Genomic DNA, 18,724 nt, shown 5'->3' on the forward strand with positions numbered 1-18,724 from the left:
AACTACTTTACGGATCTTGGAAAAATCCGGATTTTCTGAGGATAATGCGGATATATTATGAAAATTAAGATTTGTGTCGTATTTCTGTAGCGGTTTACGTGTTCCCTATCTTCGGCTGTGTTGCATTTTGCTCACAACACAACATTGCCCTTGCCTTGAAGCATTATTACAAAAAAATAAAGACAAACGGAACGGAACCAACGCAATACGCGCGTTGATGACGGCGCAGAGATACAACTATTCGTGCCTGATGGGTGTCAGTGTTGCATCTGAAAAATTGAAGGCGCGATGGCGCGAGGTGTGAACTCGCATTGCTCCGCTCTATGCTGCCAATCAGATTCGGGGGAAAGTTTAAAACGAAACCTGATTTGGTCTCTCCCATCATCGGTTGTATTGCTCAGGCCTTGTCTCCACGGGACATTTTCACGGGATTCATCCCGGGGAAAAATTCCACCTGCGAAGTCGGAAAAATATTGAGTCTGTCAGTATTTTTCTCAGTGAGCACCAAATACGGTCCTTGAACCCTTTGTAGAGATATCTGAAACCAACTGAAATAGGAGGAAGAAGTGAAAGCAATTTGTTCGCGTTTGTTTATTTAAATTGTTATATTGTTGATCGTGTTCATTATTATCTTAATCCAGGTTAAATACTCGATTTTTACTAATTTATCTTCCCGCGCAAACTTTTCGCAGGGGCGTGAGAGCCTCGTTCCGTGGAAACGCGGTAACTGGAAAAAATCCCGGAGGGCTTATCCCTGCCATTCGAACTTAGGAAAAATCCCATGAAAACGTCCCGTTGAGACAAAGGTCTCACGTAGCCTTTGAAGTGACACTACATATAAGACAAACAGAAATAAGCACAGTAAGGAGAAGGACGCGCATTGATGACGGCGCAGAGATTTAACTATTCGTACTCGATGGATGTCCGTGCTGCATCTCAAAAATTGAAGGCGCGATGGCGCGATTCGCAATGCTCTATTCTATATACGTTGCCAATGGGGTGTCGCTCATGTTAAAAATCGAGGCCCGAATACGTCTCTCCCATCATCGGCTGTGTTAACACTCTATTTTTTTTTTTTTAAATTGCGGTGTCTATTTCTTTTTTTAGCATATGTGTTTGCAGACCTATATCCAAAGTTCATATGTAACGGCACCGTAATTCTCCCAGAAGAGATGGTCAAGTCGATTTGACCCGGCTTAGGATTTTTCCTATGGGGAGCCATTGTGATCCATGAAATTCCAATGGGTCCTATACTATGGGAATCATCAGGAATTGCCAATGGGGGCCCGTTGGCCTGCACGGGTTCCAATGAGAATTTCTCTATGGGTTCCCATAGGACCATTTTACTAGGGTTAATCCACCTTGGGCATCTAAGACTTAACCGTATGCTCTCCTTCAATATTTAGTATAGGCAACACGAGCTCCTATACGTGGTCGAGAAGTGGTATCATTGTGAACGCCCAATCGGAATACACTGAAAAACTAGCCTTTGATGGAATGTGAGAAGATTATACATTAACGCTAGTGTGCCTTCAATATGTAGTGTAAGCAACATGAGCTTTCAAGTGGTCAAAACGTGGAACGATCGTGAAATGGTGAGCTCACTCCCAAACCAGAGATGCAAACTTTCATGAAACTAGCTGAGATTTCATGGAATTTCGTTGGTTTACTGATTTTTTTTTCACAACTTCTGCACCACCAAACGCAAAGAAACCGTAAAATCTTAATTTTGAAAAAAGAAAAAAAAAAAAATACCAAGAGTCAAATTCTGAAGTCCCGCTACTGATTCTCGGATGATTGTTGCGGGTTGCACACGCAACGGCAACTCCCAAAAAATAATTGAAATTTCATAGAAACTGAAATTTTCACTCTTCAGCAATTCATTTGAGACTTGGAGATACCATGTATGTGAAGCATCTAGTTTGAGACAAGTTAGGGTACGAAGGAATTAAGTATCTTTCTTCACAGCGCGGAGTCGGGAGGTATGGAGGAGTCTTGTGGCTTAAACGTTTCATCTAAGCGTCACGTTGACGATATTAATAGACGCTTGTATTTTAAGAAAGAAAATGCAACTTTATGGAGATATCCTTTTAACTCGAAGGGACGAGAGGGGTCATAAATTTGGATACCCTAACTCAAGTAGGTAATTCTCTTTGAGTTAAGGCGCTCCCCTCGTGTTGTTGCTTGCCTTAGATTCCAGTTCGTCGTTTCCTGAACGAGGGAACGTAATAGTGGCGTGGCGTGAATTGCGATGTATCGATTGTCATGCCATTTAAACCTATGGAAAAGGATCGATAAACAGCGAACACCTTTATAATCGATTCTTTATCATAGGTTTAAATGGCATAACAATCGATACATCGCAATTCACGCCACGCCATTGGAACGTAACTCCAATCCAAGGTTGCAACATTGGCTCAAACGATTCAGGTTTTAATCCAAAAATGTACCTGTGTAATTTTTGTCCAAAATTTTTCTGATTTTTGAGTGAGAGCAAAGGAAAAATCAGTAAAATTTTCAATGAGAAATGTCCAAAATTTCTCTTGTAAAAATGGAATATGTGAGGGGAAATTTGGCAACATTAAATTGGAGTTACGTTCCTTCTTAAGAGGGACGACGAGTTAAGCCCACTTCTTGCGTTCTATTTCTTTTAAGCGTTCTGTCCGAGCAAGCTCGATGTAGGCAGATGACACATAAAGGCAAACTTCACTCATATGCGTGTGTAGTTGTGCACGAATAAAAATTAATTTTACGAATTGATTTCATTTGCATTTCTCTTTTTTAAATGTTTGAGTTACCTACACGGCGTGTTTCTAAAGTAAGGAAACATTTGAATTTTTGAGGAGCATGTGTAATGGTAGCAAAGCGCCCGAAGAAAACAAAAAGAGAAAAAAAAAGCAGGTGTAGGTATGTAAGAAAATATTTCTGATACAAACGTGTTTCGTACCAACACGTGAAAAATGTTTAACCTACGTAACATTTTTTAAAAAATAAAATATGGAAAGTATCAATTACATGACTGACAATTCATAATTAGCGACCCAAAGACAATTTGTTTACTCGAGGCCGGAGGGAAGACATAGAAGCAATTGAAATGATAATAGTTTCGACGTGGCATATATGAACTAAAAATAAAAAAGACAAACACGAAAATAACGAAAAATAAAATGAACTAAAAACGGCGTCTGGTCCGGGTGCATATCGATGATAAAACTACAGAAAAACTCTCTTCTCCTAGGTTTCGAAATTTTCTCGGAGACATGAGTAATGATTGCACTACATTTTGCAATGAAGGACTGCAATTTCTGGCTCGGTTTAGAAACAACGTATATACCATTATTTTCCCTATGCATTTACGTGATTTTACGGGGGAGCTAGAATTCGTAGCTCCTAATTACAAAATGTAATCCAGTTATGTCCGTTTGATCTGGAGACTTGAACAGGTGGTCATGAAAGAAAACTAAGTTGGGTTTGCCGGCCAAAATCTTTGATTTCCTTAATTTTAGACGTATTTTTTTAAAGCTTTTTTCAAGCACGTATTTAACCCTCAAGGTGTTAATGTTAAAATGAATGCCATAGGATAGTGCAGTTTGTCAAGAAGTACATCTTTTGACGCTAGCTCCCTATGATTCGACATTTTTTTAGTAGCCAAATCTTGTTTGTATTTCTTCGCATTTAAATATTTTCCTTGTCTCGAACCGAATTTCATACTCATAAGCAGGGTTTATTCCTGCATATTGGCGGCGTAATTTACCGAAACTTAGGACCTACATAGTAGATCCTAAATATCTCAAGCCATATTGACCGCGCAAACGGACCTCGGGGAGAATTACTCGTGCAACAAAACTATACTGCTAACAAATTTATCACAAACCAATTAAGATAAAGCAATAAAATGTTGACAAAAAATTGTTTAATAATCCTTCTGATTGGATGTTGAATACATTTCCTTCAGTGATAAAACTACACAATTTATGTAGCCGCGCCGTATTTATTGATTGAGCATACTTCTTTGGCATGCAACTATTTTAAACCCCTGAGTAGGATTCTGGCCTATGCAGTCAAATTGAAGGCGCATCGCTTCTGGTGACTCACCTTTAGTTATGGGGCGAAAATCCAACGATTGTGCCTAAGGATTTTCCGTACTTGCTAGAGGCTTGCTGGTATATTTTAAGGTGGATCTTTAGCTTCTTCGTATGATGCTTTTTGTGCACGATCTTTATAATTCAAATTTTAACTAATAGGTAAATTGGTTTGGTAAAATCAAAATTTTAGCCTGTTCTTAAGGAATGTTTGTGCCAAAAATCATCTTCCGAAATCTTAATATTAAGTCAACAGTGCTCTTTCCAATTAAACATCGATATTGATAAATTAAGAACGGCTGAAAATGGAAACAGTACTGATTTTGGAAGATACTTTTCAGCGCAAACATTCTTTAATGATTGATCTACAGACTGAAATGTCGATTTTCACTATACATAGATACTCAATATAATGGTTAAAATTAAATATATTAATCTTAGTTAGAGTGCATTACGCGATAGCTGAAAAATCCAACTTAAAATTCAACATTGAACGAATTTTTTTCACTGTTACTGATTTTGGAGTCAGCTTTTGTGGTGGTTTTTTTCTTAACCCAACGCTAAAGATTCAACTACGCGGCGGCGTAGCACTATTGCTGGGTACACGCAGAGGTAGGTGCGCAGGATAATTTACCTTACTAAGGAAAAACATCATGCGAGCCTTCAGACGTTGCCAAATTTCTTTTGATAAAATACAAATTTTCAGAGAAAACATGAGATTATTTTTTCTCCAATTTTTCTAATGGTCTCATTCTCAATCAGATTTTGAAATAAGACCTGGAAATTTCAGAAGAAAATATTTATGACTTTTCTTGAAAATACACATTTTATGAGAGGATATTTGGACGTCTTTATTTCTGCCAAACAGAACTATGTGCATTATAACGTAAGTCCTATTAAGCATATATTCTTATCATAGAGTACATAGAGTCGTAATGTAAGTGGGAGAGCTGGCGCCACTTTTAAGCATTTTCCATGTCCTGAATTCCGAGACTCCTGTGTGACGCCAGGTCACTTTTTCGATACATAATCGATTGTTTGCGATACACGGGTACCCGGCCATCCGATGTAAACAAAGAAGATAGGAATTACCACGTATTCCACACCGCCATTTTGGATCGAAAATGTATCGAAAAAGCGACCCGAACACCGGGGCTCAGAATTCGTCGAGCAGAACATGGCGCCAGCTCTCCCATTTACATTACGACTCTATGTACTCTGTGATTCTTATAGGTCTCCGGGCTCATGTCTTAATGCATAAAGTTCTGTTTAGCAGAAATACGTCCATTTGGCAGCTCTCGAATAATCATAAGGCGTTTTTGCTTAGCCCGGCAGAGATGCTCCGGGGAAGGGGCGTGAGTCATCGGGGGCAGACACAATGATCAAACTTGGGCGGCAATATCAAAGATCCTGCTCGGTCCCCCGCCGAGTGGGCGAGGGCAGGCGACAACCCCAAAAATAAAAACCATCCCTTGAGCAGCCTCTCTCTGTCTTCTTATGTTTCAATTATTCGCAGTCCCATTCAGAATTGTTGTTCCCAGTTTTGACACAAACGCATACTTAGCAAGGAGAAGGGCTCTGCTCCTGATTCACAGCCTGCGGTTACGAAATCCGAGATTTCCTCCTTTGTGATAATACGATGGCTACCCAGTTACCGAAAAGGAACCGGATTTCATCCTGTTGCTGACTAACATTTGACCGACTTTTGCCACTTTCCTTCCCACCGCTGTCACAGAGGATGTACTCTAAACGCAGTGTTAGCTGCATTTCTAGCTCCATTTCTTACGGATTTTGTGATTTCTACACGACAAAATTTAGACTGTTTATAGAAATCGACGAAGCTATGCAGGATCAGTAACACTTAAGAAGAAAAAAACATCATTTTACCCAATTGACAATTCTCATATACCGATCCGCTAATATTTCAGATCGTTTGTCAGGAGAACTAGAAATTATGATCTGACTTTTTTACTCTTGTGAAGAATTAAAAGGTTACTTTATGTTTTGTTCAGCTTGCTGTCCGTGGATCGATCAAAAAACCAGTGAGTCGATCGACTAAATCGTGAATCGATCGATAAACATGTAAAACGATCCCGTGAAATGGTCGAACCCTGTGAATATGGATCGCAAAAGCCGTAAATTGATCGACAAAGCTGTGAATCGATCGAAAAACCCGTGAATCGACGGACAACTTCGAGAATTGATCGAATTTTGTCGATCGAATCAGTGTCGATCGAATAGAGATAAAAAATCGCGACGCGTATAAGACTCATAGACTGATCCTAATGGCGTTATGTCTATTGATGTTAATGCCGTTCCATTAAAAGCGGGCAAAAACGTCAGTGGAGAGGCGTGAATCATCTACGATAAAGAATCGATTATTACAGTGTTCGTCAAGAACATGCAGACAATCGATCCTTTTTCATAGGTTTAAATGGCGTGAAACGTCGACCATCGATAATTTTCCATTTGAAGCTACGATAAAGAATCGATTATTAAGTTTTCGTCAAGAACACGCAGACAATCGATCCTTTTCCATAGGATTAAATGGAAGATTGATCAATTCATCGCTAATCACGCCAAGCCACCGAAAAACGTAAACATGAGAAACGTGAGGTAAATCGTGATTCAACGGTCCGCGTAATATCGACAAATCATCATTTACAGAGAATGCATACAACTTTAATGCGTGTCTTGATTTACAATGCTCCTTGTGGAAGGCCGAAAATGCCCAAGATCGGATCGGAACTAGCGAGGATGTTGAAAGAACGCCCTAATTGAAAGGGTTGCCGGGAAGAATTCGGGTCGTGCCGGAGTGCAGGCGCAGGGGGTGAGTGCAAGCGGCGCAGGGACCCGGGAGATAATTTATCGTCTCAATTATGTTACAATTAATTAAACCACGTTCACACTTGTTCGGGCTCTGTTATTGTTATGCTTAACGTTGCGTTAGACGCATCTAAGTGGAGGCAGGTCTAATTTGTGATCGCCGTCTCCAACGAGGATTGTTGAGATTCTTGGATTTCCATTGGGTGAGCCATCTTACTCGTATTTGATATTTGAAACGACTTCACCGAATCCAATGTTGCCGGACAGCTTGTTCATCTACAGGTCTCGATACACGATCAAATTCCGAACCAACTCCGATCAAAGTAGACCAGTTGATGACTGATGGTCACCATGCAACGGTCCTCTTTGATCAAAATTGGACGGGCTGTTAAATTTTGATAAGAATGGAGTGCCGCCGTTCATCATTTCTTGCCACACGAAACATTTCTGCCAGGTTTTTATTTGAAAATCAGGCGAAGTAACGGTTTTAAGACTGATGAATCCAGACACTTTAATGGTAATTGGTTCGGGAATTTGATCGTGTATTGATGCCTCATACCCAAGTAAAAGGTGAGTATGTATACACTCGTTCTAAGTTCACACGCCAGGACACATTGGTAATTGCATTAAACATGTGTTCGTGTCCCTTTGAAGTTAGCTAGAGATTTTAAATAGAGGTGACACTTCTAATGAAAGAACTTGGAAGTGTATGATGACAATGCACTGCGTCCGGTGAGTTATTTTTGTTCTTGTTTCCTTCAAGCTGTATCGTTGCAAAACTTAAATTATTGCGCAAATTTGTCTTGAATGCAGGAATTGCAGATAGATCCCACTACTTCACAAGATCCACCTCCCCCATGTTACTTAACATTTTTTGGCAAAATGTTTAGAAAATATTCTTGAAATTTAAAAGGAAAATCAAACAAAATTTTGCGCAGTAACGATATCTGTCATGTTACAGTCCGCAGTATGTCGCGGCAGTGTAGTTTCAATATTGAAATACCACTATTGCTGCTCCTGTCAGCCCAGTTTTGCCTAGTTCATAAATTGAAGGCAAACATGTGACATGCATTCTCGATAAACCAATTTTTATGCAGCACGTCACTATTTGTTTAAACGATTCCGCCTACATTTGAGTCATTCCACATTTATAAAAATCTCCAAATATTTTCATTAGTAGAAAACAAAATGAAACCTATTTGCATGGATGGTAGTCGAACATTTTCATAGTAAAGAAAGCGAACAAAATTAGCGATACATATTAAAATTTCCAAGGCCACGTTTCAAACTCTTTTCCCTCCTTCTTACATGAATAATTTTTTTGGCGATAGTTTAGATGAAACCAAGCAAGTTTGAGCATTATTTTCAAAATGATTGTCAGCCGAGATCGAGAACGATGTTTTATTGCTTCGCCTGCATTTTGTGAAGTCGGCAAAAGCGGATATATCGGCGCCGAAATACCTTCCAGCCAAAATATCACAAGCGCCATGCGACGGTTGAAAATTTCCGCCACTGATAAATTTCTTTGTAGAGAAATCATTCAACGAAGCTGTCCGAAAATTTCACCGACTTTTTTTTGTGCTGCCCATGAAATTCGATGAAATTTTCAAAGACAATCAAACAAAAATTTCTCCGTAAAAAAATAAAAAAGGCGACGGAAATTTTGACACTTAGACCGGAGGGTGACGATATATCATGAAAAATGAATTTTCACTGTCCAGTATAGGGTGGCATGAAACGTAAGAAAGAAATGAAGAATAGAAATTTCAGTGAAATATTTCGAAGCTGTGAAAGATTTCATATTTTCCATGGGCTAGAGTATGCAACCCGCACTCAAACATACTTCACTTTGCGAGACATGAAAAGGAACCAATATTTTTCAATATCTTTACACTGAGAAAAAAAGCTACGGGCTATATGGACATGCCGTCCGTTCAGGGCCCAGAGGCCGAAACTACCGGGTGCTGGAGTCGTAGCTTCCATTACTCCGGGTGCTACACCCGGAACTTTCGGCCTTTGAGCCCGGAACGCGGACGGTATGTCTATATAGCCCGAAAGTACGACTTCCACGGCCGGAGTAATTTTTTCAAAGTAGTAAATTCGTGAAATTTCATTAAATATTTAACGGGAAATTTATTTAATTTTTCATGAAATTTTGCCACCCTAGTCCAATAATGTAAAGTTTCATTTCGCATCTCTGAGCTCGCTCGAGTGACGAGTGTGCGAGAGTGTCGTGATGAGGCGGCTCAAAAATTAATTCGATTAAAGATCGACATGAGACGAGATCGACGTGTGACGAGAGCGATCGGAGCTCGCTCAAGCGGCCGAATTCGGAGCCGACAAACTGGGCGCGAGCACCAGGCGCGCTGCTCCTTACAGCAGCCCGTCCGCGCCGGACCCAACCGGCCCGGCTTAGTAGTTGAATCTATCTCCAAACATCCACGCATGTCCCCAACTCCGCTCCGCCGACGTTCTAACTTCTCGACTGAATCCCCAATTCCATAACCCCAAAATTAAAAATTTCACCCCCCACAATTTTTTTCGAATTTTCACCTGCACTTTCTTCGCTGGATTCAAGTTTTCGCAATCGGAGTTCACACGTCGACCGATTTTCCCTCGGCTACATTCGAATTTTTCTGTTAATTTGTTCGAGACGGAAGACTCGGGACCCCCCAAAATTTTTTTTCGAATTTTCACCTGCACTTTCTTCGCTGGATTCAAGTTTTCGCAATCGGAGTTCACACGGTGACCCGATTTTCCTTCGGCTACATTCGAATTTTCCGGTTGATTTGTTCGAGACGGAATACTCGGGAGCTGCTGTTTTTCAACGTTTGTATCGGTGTATGAAATTTTAATGTTCAGAAAAAACTGACATCTCGCTTTTCCGGATGTGGACATCTATATTGGATCTGTTCGGTTCGATTTTTCACCGGTAATTTTATCGGGTTTTCGGCCCGTGAATATTTTTTCTATTTTGATTTATTTTTCACGTGTTAATGCAAACCTGAGACCAACATCGTAGGCTCTCGCATATCGCGACGCGCGGTTATGCTTCGGGTTTCAGACCTTTGAAATTCGATATTTCATGATGGTTTTTCTTCTGAAAAGTTTACCAACCCTGACAGTGGTATCAGTGGACAGTTTGGTGAGAACGAGCTTGTGAAAAATCCAAGGATCGATATTTTAAAAATGGCCCGACAGTCTCGCCGGCCTTGTGGTGGTTTTTTCGAAATATCGGAACACGTCCTCTGCCTCTGGAAGTTAGTCGAACTTTCCACGCGGCCGCCGGGCGGCGATTCGTGAAATGTGAAATCTCCTGGTGCGGAATCCGATACAGTGCCGATCTTACTCGAGCAGTTCGAGATTCGATCTATCGATTTATCGAGTGTGCGGAAATGTGAATGCGCGCGGGAGAGGATAAGAAACACGGGTGCAATTTTTGAAAGTTCAAGTTTTTGGGTCCGATGCGGCGATGGATGTGTTTTGCGGGGTGCGGAAAAGTTGCCTGAAGGGATAGCATGATGTGGGGCGGGGGGCGGATAGAGTCATGGTAAAGGGGAGGTTGGTGGTTGTGCTTCTTCTTCTCACTCTCCTCGCCACCGATTGGCTAGTGCTCTCTGCGCCGATTAGTAGTTTCGGGGGTTTGTCGCACCTCACCGGAACAGCACGCAAGATTAGACTCTACGTCAAGAACAAATTTCTCCAGATCCTGCCCGACGCCACCGTGAACGGCACGACCGAGGAAACTCAATACAGTGAGTCAATAATAAAATCTTACTTGTTTTTATTTTCAAAATACTCGGAGCGATTATATGCAAGGGGTTTGTTCGTGAGTTACTTCAAGTTTCCTCCTATTTGACCCATGGAAATTGAAATCATCACTTTATAACGTGGATCTAAGACATTGGGGGGGGGGGGGCTGTGGGTGGCTGTGTGGGGAGTTGGGGGAGTTGGAGGAATTGGAACAGTTGTGCAGGTTGGGGGTTGGGGGTTGGAGGTTGGGGGGGTAGTAGCGGCACCTCACCAGGAACGATCTGAATAGTGCAGAAAGACACTCTGCCACAGGGAAATGGGGGGAACTCCTCTAACTTCAAAAGGGAGCCGAGGGAACCTCGTCTCGGAGCTTTATTGTGTCTCGCTGGGACAATTTTGAAATATCAGTCTCGGGCGCAATTTTGCGCGGTATCTATTCCCCGAAAAATTGTCTGAAATACAATTTCACTTTATACATTGCAACAGGAGATTTCCTTTATTTTCCGGAGGAGGCCAAGCAAATTTTGGGGAAGAGAGGGCCCCTCTCCCCAGTTCCACCTATGACCAATGGCTGTGGATGCGTGAAGCTACACTTCCAGGCTAAATTTCGTGTTAAGATAATTTTTGTTTTCTTTTTTGATCTTGCTTAATCCGATTAAATTCTTATAATTTTTCAGTCAGGGGTTGAGGATGAATTACCTCGTCGGGGAAAATTCCGCTTTTTTTTCTCTCTCTCTCTATTTTTTTTTTTTTTAATTGGTTGGAGGTCCATTTTGCTTTGCGATTTGCCATTTTAATTCAGCATTATTTCTAATTGATCCACGGTCAAAATTTGCATATCACCGGATGTAGATGAAACGATCATGGTGTCAAGAATTTTCTGAAAAATTTCATATGGTTATAAGCCTTCCGCTAAAGTACACAGCATGGAGTTCCAACCTCTTTTGACCGCGGGCCACCTTGCCAGCGTAGATCGTGGTCCACAAATGAAATTCGACGTCGTCATAAAGTGGGGAGGGCATACCTGATGTGAAAAACCACGAAAAAGAAAATCGAGCAATTTCTTTACTAGGCTCCGCGGCCCAACAGTCATCCGTTTAAGTGTCGTCGGTTTATATACGTAGAATTATTAGAGGTAAATAATAAGATTTATTCCGGATAAAGTTTGACTGTTATCCACTAAAATAACCGAAAAGTCTAATTTACAGGCTATTCAGCTGGCGTAATTTTCCTGAATTTATTTTCCCTCGTTATCGGCTAGAACAGCAAAAAATTGACCCTCGTCAAGGAATCATGGCTCATTTGAGATCATTATATTTACCACTTAAATCCACCCTTCGAAAGCCTCCTACCAACTCCCGGGAGGAATCCCGCGCTAAGGAAGAACGTTTCATTCCATTTCCATTTCACCGCGAAAAAAGTAATGTTTATTCTTCAAAACTTTCAGATATTTCAGGCAAAATTGTGTCTGAAATTCTCTGAAAAATTGGAGGGAAAAATGGACGTATTTCTGGCAAACAAAACTGACATTTCTGTGCATTATGACGTGAGCCCTGTTATGCATATATTCTCATGGGTCTCAGGGCTCATGTCTTAATGCACATAGTTCCGTTTGGCAGAAATACGTCCAAATATTTGTAAGATTCCCTGAAAATCCATATTTTATTAAGGGAAATTTGGCAAGTTCAAAGATTCATACAGGGCTTTCCCTCAGCACTGCGGTGTGCTTCCTGAAATTTTGCAAAGTGCATGTATAAAATCCCACTTTCTACCTATAGGAAAGGCTCAGAGTTTCCTCATACAATATGACTCTGGTTGTTAAAAATAAGCAAGGATATAAGGGAGGCTAGAGATCCTCACGAAATATATTTCAAAGGGGGTGGACTGGTTTTATTGGTCATGAGAGGGAAACCGGAAATCCAACGAATCAAAACGATTAACGACTTCGCCGTTGCACGATTCAAATTTTACTTTTAATCCTCTTAACGATTGTTCCATGGTGAAACCATCAAAAACTCTAACCTCGAGTCGAGCATTTAATGAGGTAGTTCCAAGGGTCGGTCCACCTGATTTTGCCAACCGCGTATACCTACCCCCTCTAATTTATGTGCTGAAGACAGAGTATTTTTGTTCAAGCTCCAAGTCTCCCCGTTAAGTTTCGAAAAACACTCTCCTGACGATATTTCCTGCAGCCAATGTAGATCAGCCAATTAAAAAGTCGTAAACCCGGAATGTTACCGACTCTTGTAATGTCACAAAGCGCGTCTTCTAGAGGGTGGATCTGTCTCCCTTTCATGTAGAGCGTCGTAAAATTATTTATTTAGTCCTGATATCCATGAACTTACCGCTCTCAATCCGTGGCGTGCTATGCGATGTATCGATTGCTCTGTCATTTAAACCTATGGGAAAGGATCGATAAACTGGGCGTTCGCTACGAACACCTTAATAATCGATTCTTCACCATAGCTTTAAATGGGGGAATCGATAATCGATTATTCTCGCCTCGCCGTTGCTCTCAATGAAGGCATTAATGCTATTCTTGAGCTCTCATAAAGGGCTCGTATTCTTTGAAGCATGCTATGAGCGATGGAAAGGTTTCGCGTTCCGTTTCGAATTGATTTTGAAGAGTTATTGTTTTAGAGTGTGTGAGTGTGAATTTGAATGCGTACCCGAGAATATAGGGATAACTTGAACGGAGACCGTCAACTAGAATATTGTTAAAATTTTCATTTTGATAATCCTTAAAACTGTTCCCGAAATACAATTGACGCAATATTGCTATCATCATACCCACACATCATTACATAATGAGAGTGTTTGATGTTACCTTGATGAATTTTACTGTTGTCCGTGTAAACAGAGTGTCTGAGGGTTAAAGGATCGGACTGTACGAGCGTGTTGTATGGGTCAAGAGAAGACTTATTTCTTCTTTAATGTTTGCTCTAGGAATTGCCTTCAGTCGCAGGTACTGTTGTCCCCCAATTTTTTGGGGCAATGCATAATTTTTTCTGAATTTAGCAACGGTTATGAACCAAAACTTTTAATATTTACTCATAATTTTTGGGCTAAGCTCATCAATGATGAAGTTTTTTTACCCTAGAGGATCCAGGGCCTCCTGGAAACCCCGCTCAACTTCGAGACTTTAATATTCTCTGAGGCCATTGATGGATTTATAAGCGCCAAAAATGCTGGAGATTTCTCATGATTGAATTCAATCCATTACCACTGCCAAAATTTAAAAAAAAAAACTATTTTTCCAATAATTTTTTTTTTGGGGGGGGGGGGCAGCGCCGACTGGCGGCTTTTTTTGAAAAAACATTGATAGGAGGAGGGGGTTTTATTTTTACCCATTGAATATTTTCCCGCAGTCTAATCATTTAATCCAGGGACACCCCGAATATACTCGTAAGTAACATGGGCCTCTTTCCGCCTCCCCCTGCTCCTCCCTATCTCTCTCCCTCTTTCCGCCTTCCTCTCTCCCTCTCTCTTCGCTGCAATGTGCTACGTGCAGAATCGTACATTGGTTCATGGATTCAAGTAGGAAGGAATGTATTTGATTTGGCTGGGCGCGTGAAATTCATACATGTTTCGGTCGGTCAATGACCTTGCAGCCTCACCCTCCCATCGCGCCGGTCTAATGCAATAACTCGATCAGAAGGCAAATTAGTGACCGTAGCTCATAAGCACTTTCGCGTTCTAGAAGGACGTGGATTCTTCCTTTTGAATACGTTTATTTCAATGCGTCAGAATCCTTTCCGTTTTCTTTTAACCACACCGCTCTCAGGTGTCCGCCGGGATCCTACTAAAATTAAGTCGTCGAAAATTCGGAAAATTTCGACCACTTAGTTCAACAGCCGCATCCATCAAATCGAAGAGACCATCAAACTCAACCGAGAGACGGGCAAGGAGGGACAAAGCTTGCACCAAACATGTTCATCTATTCTCATAATTAGACAAATAATGACCGCAGTGATAATTATTAATGGGCATCGGCCTTTGTTGATATTTATGACTTATGGCAGCGGAATGTGAGGAATTCGGTTCTGTGCGGTGGAGTCTCTTTTCCGATTCAGACTAGGCAGTCTTCGGGGAGAGGGAAACATTTCAGACGAGGCGAAATCGGTGGCGTTTTCATTCTGGTTACTTATCTTGATATTTTCTTCATTCCGAAAGAGACTGCGACTCGCAACAGTCGTCACAGCTGAGTTATTATGACTTAATATCTTGTGTTCATAACATCTAAACTATGATCTAAACGGCCCGTGAGTTTTCTTCAGGCGGCACTCGTGTTAATTATTAATATTTAATAAAATATAGAAGGAGTCGTGTTCCGAACGCTCCTAATACGGTGTGGGGGCCTGGGGGAAAAAAAAGAATAATATGACCAAGTGCGCGCTGAAAAAAAAATCTCGGTGTATTTACTAAGAAAAGGGTAAAATTACCAAGAATTCAAGGTTCTATTTGCTCCCAGTTTTTTCTTGGTAAAATTACCATTTATGGAATTGGTAGTTTTACCGAGAAATCTCGGTAAAATTATTGAACTTTCTTGGTAATTTTACTGGACCTTGCTAAAAACACCAATATTTCTTATCGACTGTGGTAGAATTACCGAGATAAAATGGCAAAGTTACCAGGGATTGATTACCCATAAAAGTGGTATTCTTACCTAAAAAAAACCAGTAAAAATACCGGTTTTTAGGTAAGCTTACCAGTCTGTCTTGGTAAAATTACCAATAAGTGGTAAAAAAGTGAGATGGTAAAGGTACCAACGGACCTTGGTAAAAGCGCCGAGAATGTTTTTTCAGTGCGAGCTTAGTAACATTAAGCACGGCTCCGCTTGCTGTCTTTTCCCAATGACAAATCTATTACGAATAGAAAAGCTAATGCCAATGGAAGGAACGTCTTTGCGGTATCGATTTCCTTCAATTTTCAGATCTCTCTTTCTCTCTCGCTCCTCCCCTCATTCTCTTCGCTCTTTCTCCTTCCTGTTCATTATTTTTATTGCATCGGCGCCGGACGAAGGCGAGACACGAGCCCTATGTCATTTTAATAGATCTCGCAGCCAGCACAGATCGTCACCGGCTCTTGATCGTTTTTAAAACGCACATGCTCTAAGCTGTCTCAATAGAGATGGTCACTTGCTGGAACAAGATTAAGAAAATTGCGAGCACTTTTCTTTAAATCCTTAACTATGAAACAAAAAGCTTGTCCGTTCCACTTTTGATGGTTCACAATAACTTTCCCTAAAGTAAAAATGACTATAATAGAGAATTTGCTCGACATTTTTTTATTGTTTCATGCAAGAGTGCACACTGCACAGTGAGATGAGTTTTCAGTATATTTTTCATAATTTTTTTCTGAGATGGGAAATTGTAGAAAAATAGATTAAAAGTGGGATAATTTGCCGCCTTGTGACGTTATCTGGCGGTATCTCTTATTTAAACACACTGAAAAAAAAAAATCCAGCCGTGGAAGCCGTACTTACGGGCTACAGGCTATCTAGACATACCGTCCGCGTTCCGGGCTCACAGGTCGAACGTTTCTGGCGTAGCATCCGGAGCGATCGAAGCTACGGCTCCAGCACCCGGTACTTTCAGCCTCTGAGCCCAGAACGGACGTTATGTCTATGTAGCCCATAATTTTTTTTTTTTTTCAAAACCTGAATTTTGCAGATTAGGTTCTCCGTCACAATTCCTCCAATAATTGTTCAATTTTGAATCTAAGGGTATCCTATTGCTCAAGTGTCTTAGTAGTTTCATCTTAAACATGAAATTCGCCAAATTTCAGACACCTGCGTATTCTCCATTATCAAAAAAAATCGACTGAGCTCTGAATTATTTTTATTGTTATAGTTAATAATTGAGTTAGCAGTGATATCATAAGGAAATAGCATGCGTTACTTACTCAAGCCTTAATTACTTACAAAAAGACTGACATATTTCTTATCTTCCCTTTTATTTTCAACGTACTCATGAATATTTTACTATCCGTCTCCCTTCCTTCCACATATTTCAATTTTCCTTTAATTATTTCTTCATTGTGAGACAGTCGAACGCAAGCACGAACACGAAGCACGAACGTAAATGCGTGACACGAACGTTACCTACATGCACTCAAATCAATGAATTACCCTCAGCACGCGCGCGCATTCCCTCGCTCCTTCAACTTCACGAGTATGCAATTTTAGCTACTTAGAAGTTGTAACTATTGTATCACACGCCTCACAGGGGAGTCCACTTTCCGTAAAGGTGAAGCTCAAAGCTCATGGCACGTACAGGAATGCTGCCATGCTAAGGAAGAACGCCGTATGAACATTCAAGAGTTGCTTTCCCCTTGATAAAAAATGTATATCTGGCGACATTCATGCATATTTTTCCTTAAAAGTTTCAGATATTTTAGGTTAAATTGCGTACAAAATTGTCTGAAAATTGTGGAAAATAATATTCTCAATTTTCCGAGTAAATTCGGTTTCTATCGGAGGAGAACGTATGAAGACTCATACGGCGTTCTTCCTTAGCACGGCAGAATGGACAGCAGGCAGCGGGGCTCGCGAGCAACGTGCCGCCACCAACGCTGCCGTGTTACGGAAGCAAGCCGTAAGGAAATTCTGTAAAGAACCATGGTTAACACATGCTTTCATGTCTCTCGAGGCTCATCCCAGACTCCGCACTTACGGCTCTTCTCCATAATGCGGCAGAGCGTTCCTCTACCTCCGCCAATGAGAATGGCCCATTCACAGTGGCAGGAGGACGTGAGGACGTGCGTCTGGGGCGCAACGTGGGACACACGAACCCGTTATTACGGTTGCGTTTCGCACCCGACCTCGCCGGACCCGGCCGGCCGCCCAGTATCTCCATTGCGTTACGTCATTTTATGCAAAAAGATCCATGCGTACGCTTCTGAGAGCACGTCAATCATTCTTCGCGGCTCAAGTGCGCGACCTTCGAGAACGTTCGCATGTGTCGTGCTCCTCGGCTTCGGTTGCTCGTGCTCGATAGGATCTGGATGACTCACGAGTCATCCGAAAAAAAGATGGAAAAAGTTGGTAGCATTTACTGTACTCTGGTTAAAAAACTGCCCAGCCAGACAGTATGGTAACTTCCACCAAAATTATTGTCACGCTAAGGAAAAATCTTATCACTTTCACGATAATTTTGATGAAAGTTACCGTACTCTCCAATTGGACCGCGTTAAACAGAAAGGAACCAAACCACATCAGCTGTTGCCAAATTTAACAATGGCATTTTATTTTTTACGAGCGAACGTTTGTGCGGATTCCTTTGAAAATTTTGAGGACTATATATGCTTTGTATCATGGAGAAAATTCACTGTATGCACTAAAATCCGCATAACCGCTTTCACGTAAAAAATTAAATTGCCCGGTTAAATTTGGCCATAGCTGATGTGGCTTGGTTCCTTTCTGTTTAACGCGGTCCAATTTTGCCGTTTATAAACCAGAATATGGTAAATGCTACCTAATTTTTGAGTTTTGACTGTGTTCTTCATTGAGCGCGATGGTGGTGAAATCCTAAAAGCAGGTACCTTGGTCACAACAATCGGACTTATTTCTGTCAAACGGAACTATGTGCATTAACACATGAGCCCTGCGACCCATAGGAATATGTATGCGTAACAGGGCTCACGTCATAATGCACATAGTTCCGTTTGGCAGAAATGCGTTCTAATGTGCTGCGGTCAAAAAGGAGCCATGTGCCTGTACATAGAGATTCGAACTTCCTGGACGAAGAAGTGAACTTGCAGCGCATCTTGGGTGGAGGTTAAAAATGTACAGTTAAGGGAAGAAAGAAGGAAAAAAACCTCTTCAGACCACTAATCACCTGCGCTACAAACGCACGACACTTCCAGATACATATCTTCACTTACTTTGCCTGCTTGATAGTTTGTATTATGACAAAAGGAGGAGTGGAAGAAGAGCAGTAGAGGCACTAGCGTTGCAATGAAGCCTCCGGAACTAGTAGATCAAATAGCTAGATACCTCCGCTGGATAGAGTCATTATAGGGAAATACTCCTCCCATTCAGCCAATTGACCCCTGGCGCCGCG

The 18,724-nt window shown here is 41.3% G+C and overlaps 1 protein-coding gene across 1 annotated transcript in view; it reads left to right on the forward strand.

Annotated features, from left to right (window-relative positions):
* The first annotated feature begins 9,270 nt into the window (after positions 1–9,270).
* Positions 9,271–18,724, forward strand: part of bnl (fibroblast growth factor branchless) — a 128,751-nt gene continuing 119,297 nt past the window's right edge. The window contains exon 1 of the mRNA XM_072297366.1: positions 9,271–10,663. Within this exon, the coding sequence (XP_072153467.1) occupies positions 10,456–10,663 (208 nt within the window). The 5' untranslated portion in view covers positions 9,271–10,455. The remainder of the gene's footprint in view (positions 10,664–18,724) is intronic.

Source organism: Bemisia tabaci, chromosome 2, assembly GCF_918797505.1.
Source record: "Bemisia tabaci chromosome 2, PGI_BMITA_v3".
NCBI classification, from domain to species: Eukaryota; Metazoa; Arthropoda; class Insecta; order Hemiptera; family Aleyrodidae; genus Bemisia; species Bemisia tabaci.